Source organism: Chinchilla lanigera, unplaced genomic scaffold, assembly GCF_000276665.1.
Source record: "Chinchilla lanigera isolate Chin_1 unplaced genomic scaffold, ChiLan1.0 scaffold00081, whole genome shotgun sequence".
Lineage (NCBI taxonomy): Eukaryota > Metazoa > Chordata > Mammalia > Rodentia > Chinchillidae > Chinchilla > Chinchilla lanigera.
In genome coordinates, this window is record NW_004955482.1 from 9001295 (window position 1) to 9018982 (window position 17688).

The following is a 17688-nucleotide window of genomic DNA, read 5'->3' on the forward strand; positions in this document are numbered from 1 at the left end:
GTGAGTGACCGGTCCAGGAACAAAACAAAACAAAACAAAACAGAATAAGACAGCCTTTTTTGTCCAGGACACAGCACCAAATAGATACAAACTCATCTGTCATTCAGCACAATAGCTTCCTTTTTGGTAGCAGGCACAGTTTCCTTGGTGCCATATTTTTCAGTCCACCTGTTCCCGAAGGTAGCAGCTATCTCAGGCTTGGCGTTGCCAGTTCAGGGAAAGTGACGTGTGTAGTAGCTGTGAGACGGATCTGGATGTAGAAGAAGCAGCTGGCGCAGAAGCCTCTAGCTGCCGTTCTGTGATAGAGTTATTCACACTTGGGTTAGGTAAGGCACGAGTCCTCCTGCACGGGTGCGGAAGTGAACCAGACAGTCTGGCTCGCGGGCAGCCCGTCCACCTCCACCTCTGGAGTCCTTGCCCATGTTTGCTGCAGAGTAACCGGCAGGCGTCTAGCGTGCAAAAGTCAGTGGCTGCTACAAGCACTTGACTTGCTTGGTCCCTCCATTTTTGTACCCTTTTGTTCTGGTCAGTGATGGCACTGGGGGTTGAAACCCAGTGCCTTTACGTTAAGCTACATCCAGCTTCAGTCCACCTGTTCTCAGGCTTGGCATTGCCAGTTCAGGGAAAGCGATGTGTGTAGTAGCTGTGAGATGGATCTAGATGTAGAAGAAGCAGCCCCATTTTTAAAATTTTGAGACAGGGTCTTGCTAAGTTGCCCAGGCTGAGCTCAAACTTGCAGTCCTCATGCCTCAGCCTCCCAGAGTACTGGGATCACAGGCGGTCGACCATCTTTTTTCTTGAGGGCTAAATAAATAAGCCTTGGTTCTCATGACTTGTGGCTTGGAGCAGACCATTCTGCCACAGCTCCTTTTCTCTCCCCTCTATCTAGTCCCATATACACCTTTTTTCTTTCCTTTTGTATGGACCTAGCATGCTAGGCAGGCCACTTTCTATGGTGATGCTCATTAAGCAACATTTGAGCTCTTGTTTGCTGCTGGCTCAAGCTTTTATTCAGCATCTGTAGAGATTAACAATCTTTCCTCTGCTGCTCTCTTCCAGAGCAAATGTGTCAAGTACTGGCCGGATGAGTATGCTCTCAAAGAGTATGGGGTCATGCGTGTCAGGAATGTCAAAGAGAGTGCCGCTCATGACTATACGCTAAGAGAACTTAAACTCTCGAAGGTTGGACAAGTAAGTATATTGTCGTATCTTAGAGCCTTTGCTGACTGCTTTGCTGTGTGGCCACCCAAGGTCCTGCACTACCCTGTTGGCATGCAGCACACATGCATTGTTGATTCCGTAGTCTCTGTCTGGTGCCTTTTATGTGCCAGGTACCGTTCAGGCTCCTGGTACACTATGAACATGACAGGCATTGTCCCTGCCCTCAGGCCAAGCAGAATTCCAGATCTGAAAGTACTACCAACTAAGCTTTTGCATTATGATAGGTCTGTGAAGGCTACGGGATGACATGTTTTTGAGGGACTGGGTTCTCAGATGGAATGGATGGGGAGAGCCTCTCTCAGCACGTGATGCTTGAGCCAGGACCTAATTTGGAGGAGCCAGGCATCCAGAGAGTCAGAAGAGCAGGGTGCCATACAGAGAGGGCAGCAAGTGCAGAGGTCCTGAGGTCTGTTGGTGATGAAATTTCATACATCAGGATTAGTATAACAGACCAGTAGTAACTTTACAGAATAAAGCAGGGTTGGATTTGGAATCATTTTGATTTCTTTAGAGGAATGTACTTACTTGAGGTCTTTTGGAGACACAAAGGTGAAGGAAACCGGATTTTTCCCTTGTGGAATCCTGTTCACACAACAGCGAGAAGACAGACCAGACACAGGCTACAGAACCCAGCTGAAGTGTCCTGACACCACAAAGGCCGAGCGTCCTTCTGGCTGGAGCGTGCTGCTACAAGAGTCACACCTTTAGGGTGGGGCTTCCAGGGAGGAGATGGAAGGAGCAGGCCTGCAGGAGGAGGTGTTGTTTGAGCCGCATTACTGAAGTGGGGCCTGCAGGAAAATGGGCTTTGGGGAGCAGAGATGGCCGGGTTGAGGAAACAGTTGGGTAGAGAGAGGTTGGAAGAGTCTTACTGTGTGCCGAGAAATTTGGACTTTACCACCCATCGATCCGCTCAGAACCTGTGCTGGTTCTTGTGTCAGGTGAACCGTGCAAAGCAGCAGGACGGGAAGCTCTCGGCTGGCCCTGGGGTGGGGCGTGGGACCCACGGTGACTGGGAGCCTGGAGCCAGGGAGCCCAGGAGGCTGTGGGGTGTCCATATAGTGGTCTTGGTTGTTGGCCTCCTCTCCACATACCTAGAATCCTCATCAGTTCTTTTTTGTTGCACCTCAGTGCTTCTGTTACAAGTGGATGTTACATAAAATGCCAGCATGAGCTAAAGGAGAAGCAGTGGGTATGATGCCTGGGGAGAAGCCTGCGGGGATATTTGGTTACTGCAGGGAGGAGAGGCATCCAAGGTGTCTCAGAGGGTTGAGTCTTGAGTGGGCCTTGGTGCTGGGACGAGTGGCAGGAAAGCTGACCAAAGTGCTGATGTGTGGGCTGTGGTTCATTTTATTTTGGACACTTTGGGCTAAGCCTCTGAGTAGAGATGTCTACCAGGCACTTGGACATTCATTCATTCATTCATTCATTTATTCTAGTCGTTGAGTGACCTTACCGTGTAGCCCAGCCTGGCCTCGGACCCACCATCCTCCTGCCTCAGCCTCCTGGATGTTGGGATCAAACCTCTGCCCTGTAGGACTGGAGGGGACGGGAGTGCTGCATCCAGAGGGCTGGGGATTAGGACCGAGGAGGTGGCGCTGTGGTGGATGGTAAAGGTGGCAGGCTTGACCAGGGCAGTGGCAGCGGGAGGAAATTAGAGGGGTGGCCGGAGGAGCTGGTGGAGCAGAATGTGACGGGAGTCGGTGGGGATGGGGTGCAGGCATCCTGAGGGGTTGGTTTTGATCACCATGGGGGCATTTCTTCTCTGCGAGAAAGAGGGCAGGGGAACAGGTGCCCCCAGATGCCAAGGCACTGCCGAGCTGAGCGGGTTTATTCTGTGTTCTCCCTGAGGTGTGAGGCACGACCCTCCCTTGGGAGTTGAAGGGACTGAGAAGAAATGGAATATTTGAACTCGGGGAGAGGTAGGAGTAGTCATTGTGCAGAGAAGGCGAGAAATCCAGAAGTTTCTGGGCAGTGCTGCTGCCGGGTGGAAATGGGGGTGTGCGTGTTTAGACCCCCATCGCCTGGTTGTGTGATTTTTCTGCAAGGGTGCCCTGGTCCTTGGGCACGATGCACATGGGAGGTGGTTCATCCAGGCCTGCGGAGCGGGGTGCCACAGTGGCTGGCGAGGAGGTCATGGTGCCAGAGCCATGTGGTAGAGAGCAGCTGTCACCATGGTCCATGGAGTCCTCGCTGGATCAGGAAGGGACAGGGTGGGAGGAAGCGGGTAGAAAGCAAGAGTGCAGCAGCCCGGTGGCTCCCGGAGGAGAGCAGGAAGCTGTGCAGCTGTGTTTGGGCGCTGATGGGGCTGCCTGCGTGCGTGAGGCCGGAGTGGGCGCAGGTCTCCTGACGATGCGAGGGCGTGAAGGTTCAGTCTGTGTCAGAGGTAGGGGAGGGGCCGGAAGAGAGTGGCTGTCAGATAGAAATGACAGGTTTGGGGGATGCCGGGCCACGAGCCCAGGTAGGCTTCGCTTCCCATTGTTCAGTGTTTCTGGGGAGCAGTAGTTTCCCTCAGTGGGAGCGATGACCTTTTCCCCTCTCTTCCTGAGAAGCAGGGGCTGGGACATGTTGCACGGGCTTGTGTTTTGTACCCTGCTGTGGATACTGACATGGGACCCATCCTGCTCCTGCTTTCTGCGTAGCATTTGACATTCGTTTGCAAATCTTTTGCTGTCTGTGGTCTCATGGAGCCACCTCCCTGGCTGCCCGGGAGGAGGAGCAAGGGCAGGGCCTCACTGGCCATTTACTGAGGATGAGGGTGGGCGGCGCTGTGAGGTCAGGGCTGGCCCCACATTCCCTGGCTGGCCTTCTGTGACCCACGTAGTGCCTGATTTTCAGGTCACTCAGTAACATCAAGGCATTTTTTTTTCCTCCTTGACTTCAGCAAATTAAATGCATATAATTTGCAGAAAGATCTTAATTGTGGCTCAGATTCCTTGGATGTTCTAAAGTTCACTGGTGGTGGATGTTGGTCTAGTTACCAGCTCTCTGTCTTTAAAAAAAATGCCTTTTAAAAGTGTCGCTCAGCTTCTTGGATTGTCCTGAGGTACTTAGGAAGAAGTATAGCAGTGAGTAGTGCTGTTCCCATGCCCTGCTTTGGATACACGCTGAATCGTGATGCTTTTTAGTCTTCTGTAGTGTGGGTCCTCATTAATTATCATTGTCCTCCAGATGGCCACAGTGCCCGGAGTCTTACGTCTGCTGGGCAGAGGCTGTGTTTCAGGACTCTGCGCATGTGTGTGTGTGACGGAGAGGCAGAGACCACTGTTCCCCTATTGCAAATAGAGTGTGGGTGCGAGATGTGCCATAGTGCATGCGAATGCCTAGGTTTTGAGCCCAGATCTCATTATCTGACTTGGAGAGCTCGTTGTCTTACCTACTTAGCACTAAACAGGAGTTTAAAATACAGTGATACCATAATAGAAGCCCATGTGTGTACCTGCTGGGGTTTGGGTGTAAGAGGTGACGAAGGGGGACAGATGTCTTGGGATACCTGTTTCCTCGAAGGGACCTGAGTCCCTAGGGACATAGTTGCCTCTGGAGCTGAGTACCACTGGGCCGAGGAGGGAGGGGACGTTGCCTGTGTTGGTGCTTCGAAGAGGTGTTCGGGTTTGCCCTTCCCCCAGAGCAGATTGCCTTACCAGGCGTCTTAGTTCTCATGACAGAGGCAGGATGCCCCGTCGGGTCCTGCGGAAGCAGTGTGCTGGGAAAAAGTGATGAGAAGGACCTTCAGGTGGTGTGTGGGAGATTCTGGTCCTCTGGCTTAAGCAGCATCTAGCATAGCTTGGAACCAGGTGGTCCCTCGACTCCTTGATTTATTTAATTCTGTTCTGGTTTTTCTTGGCTCTACTCCAGGGGAATACGGAGAGAACGGTCTGGCAATACCACTTTCGGACCTGGCCGGACCACGGTGTGCCCAGTGACCCCGGGGGCGTGCTGGACTTCCTGGAGGAGGTCCACCACAAGCAGGAGAGCATCATGGACGCGGGCCCCGTCGTGGTGCACTGCAGGTGACAGTCACCGCCTGCCCTGGCTTCAGAGCTTGTTTTTACCTACCTGCCCCAGCTCTTTAACTGTAGGAAAGCGTTAAGGTCTATTTGAGGTGTGGATGAACTGCATTAAGGGACACTTGGACCCCAAAGTATGTTTCTCATGGGCCTTCTAGGACTGTCAGATATTGGGGGTGGCGGTGGGTTGGGCCCCAGTCCTTGTTCTCAAGGGTCCCTCAGTGTAGCTAGTTTTTTTTGTGTGTGTTTTTTAATAGAATAATTTAGGATTCATGTCTGACTGTGCTTCAATTCTCTTCTGTCATGGAAATAAGACATAATCTTTCCCCCAGTGCCACACTTGCCTGCTTTGTGAAATTCTGACTGCTTCCTGCTTAGGCCTTCAGTAGAAAGCGTGTGTGGCCTCTGTAGTTTGTGGCTACTGGTGATCCAATTTTGGCTTCCTGATTATATGGGGCAAAGCTTGGTACCCCCAGTCTCAGGTGGCAAGTACATGCACATGAAACTTTTTTTGTTCAGGTTTTTTAAGCTACCATTTATTGAGCCCAGGTGGGCGCCAGCCTCTGAGCTCAGTGTTTTCCTCCATTAGTCACGTTTGAACCTCACAACAGCTCTGTAGGGTGTGTACCTGTGTCCCCGCTTCACAGGTGAGGAGACAGAGGGGCAGAGAGGTGCCCTCTGGCACACTGCATGGAGGGCTGGGCTGCAGGTGTAGGCTAGGCTGACCCCAAAGCCCTGTGCTCTTTGCTAATATATTTGCAGATAGAGAGACCATCTTAGAAATTCTCCCAGGAGCAGGCATTGTTTCTATGAATGTTAATAGCTTGGTTTTGTGTGCAAGACCCCCACGAATGACTCCTCTGTCCCTGCCTCTCGTCCTTTCGCTCACAGTGCTGGCATTGGCCGGACAGGGACATTCATCGTGATCGATATACTCATTGACATCATCAGAGAGAAAGGTAGGTTATCTGGAGGGCACGGAGCCACGGCTCCTATCTGTAGTTTCAGGAAGGACAGGGCCACGGAAAATAACCAGGGGAGAGAACTCACGTGTGAAGGGACTTTTGTACTGGTCTGGGCCGCCTTCGCTTTGCCCGAGAACAGAAGTGACGCCGTTTGAACTCTGGGCATACAGTGGAGTCCAGGGGGGAGGGGCCCCCTTGCTGTGGCCTTGCGATGCCTCAGGGTTCCCCTACCACCTGGTCCTTTCTTCCAGCATGGGGCGGTGCCTTTAGGAAGAGGGGCATCCTGACCTTCCCCACTGTTGTGTCTTGGGGCGTCATTGGCACTGCTCAGAAGTCCAGCCCTGTGGCCCTCGGGGCTAGAGCAGTAGTGGCCACATCTGCTTCTCTCTGAGTTGCTGGAGGCTGCACTGCACAGCTGCAGCCTGGCTCTGCGGTTCCCCTGCTGCTTCATGGTGTTTGCTTTGCAGGTGTCGACTGTGACATTGACGTTCCCAAAACCATTCAGATGGTGCGGTCTCAGCGGTCAGGGATGGTCCAGACAGAAGCACAGTACCGGTTTATCTACATGGCCGTCCAGCATTACATCGAAACACTACAGCGCAGAATTGAAGAAGAGCAGGTATGGAGCTGGAGGGCCGGCCCGGATCGCCTTTTGCTTTTTGATCTACAGCTGTTCCTGTCTGAGAGTGGGAAACAGATTCCCAGAGAAAAGGTCCTCTCAGGAAACTATTCCCACTTTGCACTTCCGGGTTTCCAGTCCACAGGTGCTTAGGCAGGGCACCGTGCCATCGTCCTGGCCTGACAGTTTGAGGCTTTGCTGTGTGGAGGGGTTCTGATTTTCCCAAGCTTGCATGGTAGACGTAGAACTGAGAGAGACCCTTGAGTTTCCTAGCCTGTTCCAGTTTTGATCCAGGCCATGTTTATCCTGATTCCCTCCCTTAAAATAAATGCCTCACTCTTAATAGCACATGGTAATTTGAGCCACTAATTTGGTCGAGTTGCAAATAGTGAAATTTCAATTTTAATAAGCTGTGCATAATGAAGAAGAGTGTGGCATCGCAGCCTTTGCACTTGAAGCTATTCCTAACAGACGCAGGGCGGAGTGAATTAGGAATGCGCCGCGCCGGGGGAGCGGAGGACCGACTGCTCCTGTGGGGAGCTGCGCTTTTCCCCCAGCATCCCGTTGAGCTGTTGCAGATGGGGCAGTGTCTAAACAGCAGTGGTATCTGTCTGTTTTTCCCTGTGTAGTACCTTCCGCAGAACCCTGTTTCTCAAAATCTCAGAATGGGATCTGCCACCCAGCAGCATGATTTCCAGCCTAGACAGGGTCACTCAGTCACTAAATTGCCCGGGCTGGACTTAGCACTCCTGGTTCTGCTTCCTCTTACCAGTGTTGGAATTACAGGTCTGTGCCATCATGCGTGGCTTTTCGTGCTTTAAATCTGAATTGGGCTTCTTTTTTTTATGAATTGAACCCAGGTCCTTGCATGTTCTAGGCAAGTGGTCTGCTACTGTGCTATATTCCCCGCCCTCTAAATTTGTATTATTATTAAAAAGACTTTGTATGATTTTAAGTTCTATGAAGTATGTAGAGGGTTACTCTTTTTTTTTTTCTGAGACAGGGTCTCACTGTGTAGTTCCGGCTAGCCTTGAACTCACTGTGTAGCCCTGGCTGGCTCAAACTTGCAGCGATTCTCTTGCCTCATCCTCTTGAGAGCTGGGATTATAGGTGTATGCCACTATGCTTGGCAGTTACGCTTATTTTATAGATGTCTTCCAGTTACACTTAATCTGATTCAGGGTTAGTTTAAGCAGAAAAGATGTTGAAAGAGAAAGATTGCTGGTGAATTTTAAAGAGACTGAAGCACTGTTGTTATATATCAGTAGTATCTTTAAGCACTGAGAAATGCTGGGGAAGCTGGGCGTGGTAGCGCACGCCTGTAATCCCAGCACTCGGGAAGCTGAGGAAGGAGCATTGTTGCGAGTTTGAGACGAGCCTGGGCTACAAAGTGAGCTCAAGGCCAGCCTGAACTACATAGTGAGACCCTGTCTCAAAAAGATAAAAAAAAAAAAAAAAAAGAAATGCTGGGAGAAGAGCTCTCTGAATTTCATTTTTTTAAATTTTTATTTTATGGAAAAAAGGTAAAACAAAACTTCGTAACAAAATATTAGGAAAATAATAATAGTTAATACATTGCATGTTTTTTTTTTTGGTTTTTCTCCGGTACCGGGAACCGAACTCACGACCTTGCGCTTGCCAGGCAGGCGCTTTTGCCGCTGAGCTAAATCCCCAGCCCCTACATTGCATGTTGTTATCTTTAAAGTAGTTGCTCGGGATATAAGATAGGGGCATAAAAATTTCTCCAATCTATATTACCACAAACCTTCCTTTTTAATGAACTAAGAGATACTAATAGTATAACTGACTTGCATTTTTTCCCTTTTGCCTACTGTCCTTTCACGAATCCTAGTTCCTTTTTCCTTTTGAACAATTTCCGCCCATTTACAATTATCTATTGCACATTTTAGACTTCATTTACTCTTTGAGTTTCTCACACCAGGGAGACAATATGGTATTTACACATGAGTATGATTTACTTTACTTATGAGTATGGTCTTAAGTTGCATCCATTTACCTATAAAAGTCTCTAATTTATCCTTCTTTATGCCTGAGTAGTACTCCATTATATAAAAATATCATATCTTTTTTATCTGTTCCTCAGTTGATGGGCTCTGAATTTCATTTAGAAACATTTTTGTCCCTGTTTATGAGAATTGAGGGACACCTGCCCTAACTTTTATGTCACGTCATCTTGTTACAATAGGCAGTGGTAGTGAGAACCTGTGGCACGTGTGTTATTTTTAAGACAAAAGAGGTTAACGTACGAGTTGTTTTTTCTAAACTAAAACCTCAGTATTCAGGTTTAATTGCAGTGTTGGCACTTCCAGATAAATAAGTGGGCTTTGGGTTGCAGTTCGGGCGTTCGTCTCTTAAAGGTTCGCCACCACTGCCAGCCACAGGGGCTCCCTGACTCTAAATCTGAGGGTCAAATTGGATTTAGGAAAGTTTTTAGGAATTTATGGCTGCTATTTTTGGAAGGGGAGATTTGGTGACAGGGAACAAAAGCAAAACATGGTCTTTATAATTTATAAAATATATAACGTGAAATTTCCTGGCACTCGCATCCTGTAGATGCTTATGTTCGTTCATGTATTCCTTCATTCAGCTGATATTTTTTTGGTGCCAATATGTATTATCACTGTTAATTAACATATTAATAACTATTTGGTATGTGAGCCTTTGGATTTTTAAAAATGTATTGGCTTAGTTGATTTATTTTGAAAAATAGGATCCTATAATACATTGTGTCTGCGTTGCATACCTTGTTTTATCCCCCTAACCTACCAGCAGGGCACTTTTTGTTTGTTTGGTTTTGGTTTTGTTTTTTTTTGAGACAGGGTCTCCTTATGTAGTTGAGATTGGCCTTGAACTCACTATGCTCCTCTTTTTTTTTTTGTTTTGTTTTTTTCTGGTACCAGGAATCGAACTCATGCCCTTGCGCTTGCCAGGCAGGCACTGTGCCGCTGAGCTAAATCCCCAGCCCTTGAACTCACTATGGAACCCAGGCTTGTGGTGATCCTTTTGCCTCAGGTGATCTTCTTGCCTCAGCCTCCCGAGTACTGGCTCTACACACGTGCACCATCATGGCCAGCTGCACCATGTGCTTTGATTCACACTGGGAAAATACTCTGTTTGTGGTCAAGTAGGAAGTACTTTCATTTAAAGGAAGGTTTCAGTGGCAGGCTTAAAAACATTAAAACTCATATAAGTTTTCAATGAAGCAATGGGGCAAAACATATTTGAGATAATTGATTATTTTGAAATATAATCATTTTCTAATGTAGGATGAGTTAAGGTCTTTTGGGATTAGAAGAATTTACTAATGAGGGGTAGTGAAAAAGAAAAAAGACTGTTGTGCTAGGAGCCATGGGGAAGGAAATAGAGAAACAGAGCCTGCATGAGGAAGAAAGAAATACAAACGCAGAGGCGGGAAGCCAGGAAAGTGCACACAAAGCAGTACTGAGACAATTCTCAAATTTTTCTGTTTACTGTAGTAATTTTTAAAAAAAATTTCCAAACACTGTAAATGAGTTCTTCTTTACCTGTCTTTTCTTTTTTTTTTTTGGTTTTGGTTTTTTTCTGGTACCAGGAATCGAGCTCATGACCTTGCACTTGCCAGGCATGTCTTTTCTGAGGGTTAACATTTTAGCATAATTACTTGATCATTCATTCATTCTCTTTATTTTTTTTCTTTTTTCTTTTCTCTTTAAATTTAGAAAAAGCCTGTAATCCCAGCACTCGGAAGGCTGAGGCAGGAGGATTGTTGCAAATTCGAGACCAGCCTGGGCTACAAGTGAGCTCAAGGCCAGACTGGACTGCATAGCAAGACCCTGTCTCAAAAAGACAGTAAATAACTAAATAGGAGAGAGATTTAAAAAAATAATTTTTTTTTTGTCTTCCATATTTGAGATTTTATCGGTTGTGTTGAGGATCAGTATAGACATTTCACTTTGTACACAATTTTTAACACATGTACCAAAAATCTAAAATGCCATGTATTGTTTCTTTTTCAGTTACTCCAGTGACTTTCCAGCTTCAAATTTGGAGGCAAATTTTCCATAAGAGGATTAAGTACCAGTATCCTCAAATGCTGACAAAGTGTTGCTTAAGTCCCACTGGTGCACAATTTTGTGTCATATACACTACATACTCAAATTTTCGATCTTTCACAGCACATTAACAAAATTAGGCAGACTGGACTTCCACGACCAAAGATGTTACAGAGTGCACACGATTCTGACAGGGCAGCAATCAGGAAGTAGTTTTCTGTAGGGAACAGCACTACTAAAAACAATGTGGGAATAGAAGTCATTTGAAATATCCAAGACATTAAATGCACGACAGTGACTCCAGATTGCCATTTAGTACGCTTTGTATTGCAGGATGTAAAACTAACCCCACCTAGGCAAGGTTAAGCTGACACCCGAGACAGCCAGAGGCTGCCACAATTCAGTATCACACTATTTTTTGGTTGAACCTAAAAGTAAACAACCAGCGAATGATTTCACCTCTAAAAAAATCATTTACACTTAAAAAATGTGATGAGGTGGGATTCCCTCCTTTTTAAAAATGTTTCTGGAGCTACTAAAAAACTTGCATTTACAAAATAGTTGATGAGACTATTCCTTGGGATTGTACAAGAAGGGAGGCAGGGAGCACCGATGGGGCACCGTGTGTGATTAATCAGGCGTGGCTTCTTTCTCTTCGGCTTCATCAGAGGCTGCGCTCTCCTCGTTTTAGTCTTCATTTTCCGCAGGTAAATCTGCCTTGGTTTCTTGATCAGCCACCTCGGCCTGTTTTCCCTTGGCTTGCCTTTTGCCCCCACTTTTTTGTCTGAAGATTTATCCTTTCCCACTGCCTTTTTTGGCTTCTTTTCCACTTTTGCAGGAGCAGGTTTAGCAGTCAACCTCACCCATCTGCTGTTGGGTTCCTCCTTCGCCGCCCCTTCGGCCAAACTGACCTTCCTCTTGGGCATCTTGGCAGTGTGTGTGGAAGCTGCAGGCCCAGGCACACGGGAGCCTCACGGAGCTACGCTGCTCGGCCGCGGCCGCTCCTCCCACCTCCAGAGCTGCTCAAAAAAAATAAATTTAGAAAATTAAATTTGTAAAATGGAATGTTCGTTAGTTGCAAATATTTATTCCCGTTTGCTTCTAAATGCTTTGGCACGTATTTCCAGAAAATAAGAACATACTCTTGTGTAATCATAATACAATGATCAAAATTGGGAAGCAATTTTTAACTGATATAAAACTGTTATCTCACCTACAGACCATCTACAGATTTTATCAGTTTGCCCTACTAAGATACTGAGTGTGGTGCGGGGTTACACACTGCATTTAGCTGTCCTTTAACTTGGAGGAGTTTTTCAGTCACTCCTTGTGTGTAATAATCTAGGGAGTTTTGTGTGTGTGTGTTTTTTTTTAAAGACAGGGTCTTGCTGCATAGTCTAGGCTGGACTTGAACTCACTATATAGTCCAGGCTGGCCTCAGACTCACTGTGTAGCTTCGGCTGACCTGAAACTGGAGGTGATCCTCTTGCCTCTGCCTGATGAGTGCTGGGATTACAGGCTTGTGCCACTGTGTCCACATGACCTAGGCATTTTTAAGAGTTCACAGCTGGCCATAGTGGCATATGCCTGTAATCCTAGCACTTGGGAGGCTGAAGCAAGAGGATTGAAAATTAAGTCCAGACTGGGTTAACAATGAGACCCTTTCTCCAAGAAAAGGTTCAAACCAGTTATTTGGTAGAATGCCCCTCAGTTTGGGTTTGTCTGATGTTTGCTTCTGATGAGACAGGACTGCCACAGAAGGAATGCTGTACCCTTGGTGCAGCTAGTATAAGCACACTGTTGGTTTGATTCATTACTGGTGGGTTAGCCTTCATAAGATAATGTCTATCACATTTCTCCACCAGGAAGTCACTGCTTTTCCCTTTGTAGGTTTTTGTTTTGTTTTTTGTTTTTTCTTTTTGAGACAGGGTTTCACTATGCAGTTCATAGTGGCCTAGAACTCACTTTGTAGCCTCAACCTTGCAGTGATCCTCTTGCCTCAGTCTCCTGAGTGCTGGGATTACAGGCCTGTGGCACAGTGCCTGGCTCAGTTTATCTTTCTTTATGGCTGAATAGTACTCCATTGTATATATAAAAAAAAACCCTCACATCTTTTTTATCCATTCATCAGTTGATGGATATTTGGGTTGTTTCCAAGATTTAGCTATTACAAACTGTGCTGTTATAAGCATGAGTGTACATGTATAGCTGTGGTATGATGCTTTTAATTCTTCTGGAAAGATACCAAGAAGGGGAATAGATGGGTCAAGTGGGACCTTTAGTCCTAGTTTTTTGAGGAATCTTCACATTGATTTCCACAGTGGTTGCATTAGTCTACACTCTACCCAACAGTGGAGATGAGTCCCTTTTCCCTCACAGCCCCACCAGCATTTGTTATTGGCTGATTTCTTTCCTTTTTTTTTTTTTTAACTGGTTGATTTCTTGGTGATAGCTCTTTTGCTGAAGTGAGATGGATTCTCACGGTTGTTTTAATTTGCATCCCTGGAATGATCAGTAATGTTGAACATTTTTTCATATATTTGCTGTTTGTACTTCATCTGAGAAGTGTCTATTCATCTCAGCTCATTTTTGGATTGGGTCTTTAAATTTGAGGGTGAGTCTGATGGTTTTCAATTCTTTATATGTTCTAGATATTAGTCCTTTGTCTGAAGAACAACTAGGAGTTTTTCCTACAGTGTAGGTTGTCTTTTCACTCTGTTGGTGATTTCTTTTGCTTTGCCAAAGCTTTTTAATAAGATGAGATCCCATCTGTTACTTCTTTGTAATATTTCCCATGCAGTTGGGGTTTTGTTCATGAAGTTTTGGCCTGCATGTATGTCTTCGAGATTTTTATCTGTTCTCTCCTCCAGCAGATTCAGTGTTTCTATTTTAATATTTAGATCTTTGTTCCATTTTTTAGTTTAGTGCATAGTAATATACATGGGTCTAGTTTTAGTTTTTGACGTGGTAAAACCAGCTTTCTTTCTTCCAGTAAATGTTTTTGGCACCTTTGTCAGGGTAAGGTGGCTGAGTGTATTGAGGTTGTTTCTGCCTCTTCTAATTTGTTCCATTGATCCTTAAGTCTTTGTTTGTTTGTTTGTTTATTTTTTTGGCCAGTACCATGCTGTTTTTTATCACAGTGGTTTTGTAGTATAATTTCAAGTCAGGCATTGTGCTGCCCCTAGCCTTGCCTTTGTTGTCCAGGATTGCCTTTGCTATTCTAAGTCTCTTCTGCTTCCAAATGAATTTTAAGATCGCTTTCTCTAATTCTGTGAGGTATGCTAATGGTATTTTATTTGTGATTGTGTTAAATCTGTATAACAATTTTGGGAGTATGGCCATTTTTACTATGTTGGTTCTTCCCATGAGCAAGGGATATTTTTCTATTTTCTGATATCCTGTTTGATCTCCTTTTTCAGAGTACTGTGGTTTTCAATGTAGAGATCTTTTACTTCCTTTGTTACATTGATTCCTAAGTGCTTCATCCCCCCCCCTCCCCCATGCTATTGTGAAAGGTGTGGTTTCCTTAATTTCTCTCTCAATGAGTTTATTTGTATGCAGGAATGCTATTGATTTTTCAGTGTTGACTTTGTATCCAGCTATGGGATTGGATCTGGTTGTTAAATCTAGAAGTCTTTTGGTGGAGTTTTTGGGGTCTTGTATGTAGAGTATAATGTCATCTGTAAATAAAGAATTTAGCTTCTTCCTTTCCTGTCTTTATTCCTTTTATTTATTTCTCTTGTCTAATTGCTTAAGCTAATGTTTTCATAATTACATTGAATAGGAGTGGTGATAGTGGTTATCCTTGTCTTGTTTCTGATTTGAGAGTGAAAGCTTTCAGTTTTTGTCCATTTAGTATGATGTTGGCTGTTGGTTTGTGATAGATGGCTTTTATCAGATTGAGATGAGGACGGTCTGTTTCTGTAGGGTTTTTATCATGAGATCATTTCTGTTTTGATATCCTTTATAGTCTCATGTATATATATTTTTTATTTTTTCTACTGTCATTCCAGTAAATTCAGGTGGCTAGCTTCTGATTTCCTGTATCTCATTGTCCCCTGGATTTGTCTTTGGTGGGCCAGGAGTCTGGGATTGTATTTTGCTTCTGTGTCCTGTCATTTTCTATTTTTCTTTTAATTTTAATTTGTTTTCTATGTTGTTCAAATTTTTTTTATGTTAGGTAGCTTTATCACTGGTTTCGAAGCTTCCAGAGGAAATGTCTGTTTCTCTGAGATGTCTTCTAGGTGTAGCTGGCTGTTGATCTTTGTGTCTGTCCCAAGAGCCTGTCTTCCCACTTCATTAGGGATGATATGTTGTTATCTATTTGGCTCAGCACCCACTGCTTTGGTCCTGGGCTATGGGGATGATTGTGATCCCAGCTTATCACAGTGTTACCATACAAGGGTGAGCAACTGATTCCAACAAGTGTGGCTTCTTGACTAAAGTAGTAGAATTAGCGATAACAATATCATCAAGCACAACCTAGAAACTGATAATCTGTGGTAACTGATAACCACAGGAACAAGATCTGTAGTTTTTTTAGCAATATCCAACATAGGCCAGGAATTTGTGTGCAGTGGGTTTTTCCTTGGTAAGGTGATTTTATCCTGTGGGGAAGGGGGATTTAAGAGGCATAGGGAACAGAAGAGAGTGATAGCTGAAGAGAGATATAGTAGAAGTAAGGACTGAGGATGATCACCCACACTTTGGGAAGCTGGAAAAGAGCACAGGAGAGAACGAATGAAGGAGAAAGCAAAAGTTAATCAAGGCAGAACAGAAAGACTAGAGATAGTGATTGTTTACCTGTAAATATCAGGGAATATAGAAAGACTAGTGAGGAAAGGGAGAGGCAGGACAGAGAAGACAAACCAAACAATAGAAGTCAAAACCTCCACAGCCCCCACAAAGTTAAAAAATAAAAATAGAAAAAAATTATTACTATTATTATTATTTTTTGTTTTTTTTCCGGTACCAGGAATCGAACTCACGACCTCGCGCTTGGCAGGCAGGTGCTGTGCCGCTGAGCTAAATCCCCAGCCCCCAGAAAAAATTATTAAAATAAATTCCTGTGGTGCCCCCAGCTTGGTGTTAGTTCCCTCGTCAGAGCTGGAATCTGCACTGAGTAACTGCACCAGTCTGCAGTGGGATTGCTGCTGAGTGCGGGCTGATCTTGGCCACGCCACTGGCGCCTCTTGCAGGAGGCTGTTTGCCTGCTGCTCGCAGGGCAGGTGGAGGAGCCCTTGCCCTGCCCGAGGCTGCTTGTCGGCGTTTGTAGCTAGGGCGAAGGCTGGCTTTTGGCATTCACCAAAATGGAGTCTGGGGCCCAGCTCCTACTTCTCGGCTGAGTTCCCCCCAGTCTGCCGTCCAGCTGCAGCTGTTTACTGTGACGGGACGGCCCTTCCGGCATCCACTCCTGGACGCTGGCTCTGAAGCCACCCTGGGGCTGTTGTGCTGCTGGAGCTCAAGCCCGATGGAGATGAAATGGTGGTCCCACCTCCAGCTGCTCCTGGGAGCAGGCGCCGCTGCTCTGGTTCACTCACCAACCTCTGAGGGTGGGGTGGGCCGCCCGGGGAAGTGTCTCATGTTCTCACTGCTGCCTCTGACTGCACAAGACTCTGCCTGTGCAGGTCAGGTCTCCGTCTGCCCGTGAGGAGCAGCAACTCTGCTCTGGCTGCACCTCGCGCTGTCCGGTCCGTGATGGGAGCTATTTCTCCTGTGGCAGTGGATCCTGTTTTCTTCTTCTCTGTCGGTTCCCCTGTGGGTCTTGTGTGGCTTGGAATCCCTTTGATTTTTCTCCGGGCTATTGTTTCCAGACTCTTGGCACTTTGTTCTGGAGAAGCTGAATAGTGCTCTTTGATCAAGGTCCACCCGTTTTTCTGCAACCAAATCCCTGTTTCTATGAGTTCAGCTTCTTTAGATTTAACATATAAATGAGGTCATGCAGTATTTGTCTTTCTGTGTCTGGCTTATTTCACTTAGCATAATGTCCTCTGGGTTCCTCCATGTTGTTGGAAATAGATTTCCTTTATTTTAAATCTAAATAATATCCCACTGTATGTATGCCCTGCGTTTTCTTTATCCATATTTCTATTGATGGACCCTTAGATTAGTTCTACATTTTCGCTGTTGTGAGTAATGCTGTGCTGAACATGGGAGTGCAGATGTCTCTGGAGATAGTACATAATCTCATTTCTTTTGAGTGATAACCCACTAGTGTTTTTTTTTTTTTTTTGGTTTTTCTCCGGTACCGGGAACCGAACTCATGACCTTGCGCTTGCCAGGCAGGCGCTTTTGCCGCTGAGCTAAATCCCCAGCCCCTAATAACCCACTAGTGTGATCGCTAGACCTATATGATAGCCACTACTTTAATATTTTGAGTAACCCCCGTACTGTGATTGCAGGTGTCTCTTGGAGATAGTACATGATTTCATTTCTTTTAAATATTTACCCAGTAGTAGGATTGCTGGATCATATAATTACTACCTCAGTATTTTGAATAACCTTTTTCTCATAATAATGTATTAGTGTACATTCCCATCTATAACGTGAAAGAACTCCTTTTCTCCCCCCCATTCCAACATGTTTTATCTTTTGATTTTTTAGTAATAACCTTTTTGGCTGATGTGAGGTGCTAGTTTACTGTGGTTTTGATTTGTATTTCCCTGATGATTAGTGACATTGAGCCCCTCTCCACATGCCTGTTGGCCATTCGTTGGTGTTCGTAGGACTCATACCTGTTTGCTCTTTCTGTAACCTCATGTATGTGGGAGATAGCAGTTCCTATGGACCATTCACCCACTTTCCTCCGATGTAACGGTTCACATATA

General features: G+C 45.7%; 1 protein-coding gene across 5 annotated transcripts in view; it reads left to right on the top strand.

The window, feature by feature from the left end:
- The window catches only part of Ptpn11 (protein tyrosine phosphatase, non-receptor type 11), a 96497-nt gene that overhangs the window by 66561 nt on the left and 12248 nt on the right, over positions 1 to 17688 (top strand). For 3 of the 5 annotated variants that reach the window (XM_013503715.1, XM_005403196.2, XM_013503717.1), the window contains 4 exons: positions 1060 to 1191; positions 5062 to 5228; positions 6117 to 6184; positions 6658 to 6809. In XM_013503715.1, coding sequence (XP_013359169.1) covers positions 1060 to 1191; positions 5062 to 5228; positions 6117 to 6184; positions 6658 to 6809 — 519 coding nt within the window. Of the gene's footprint in view, positions 1 to 1059; positions 1192 to 5061; positions 5229 to 6116; positions 6185 to 6657; positions 6810 to 11699; positions 11785 to 17688 lie in introns of those variants that run through there. The other 2 variants (XM_005403198.2, XM_005403197.2) reach the window with 2 other exon arrangements.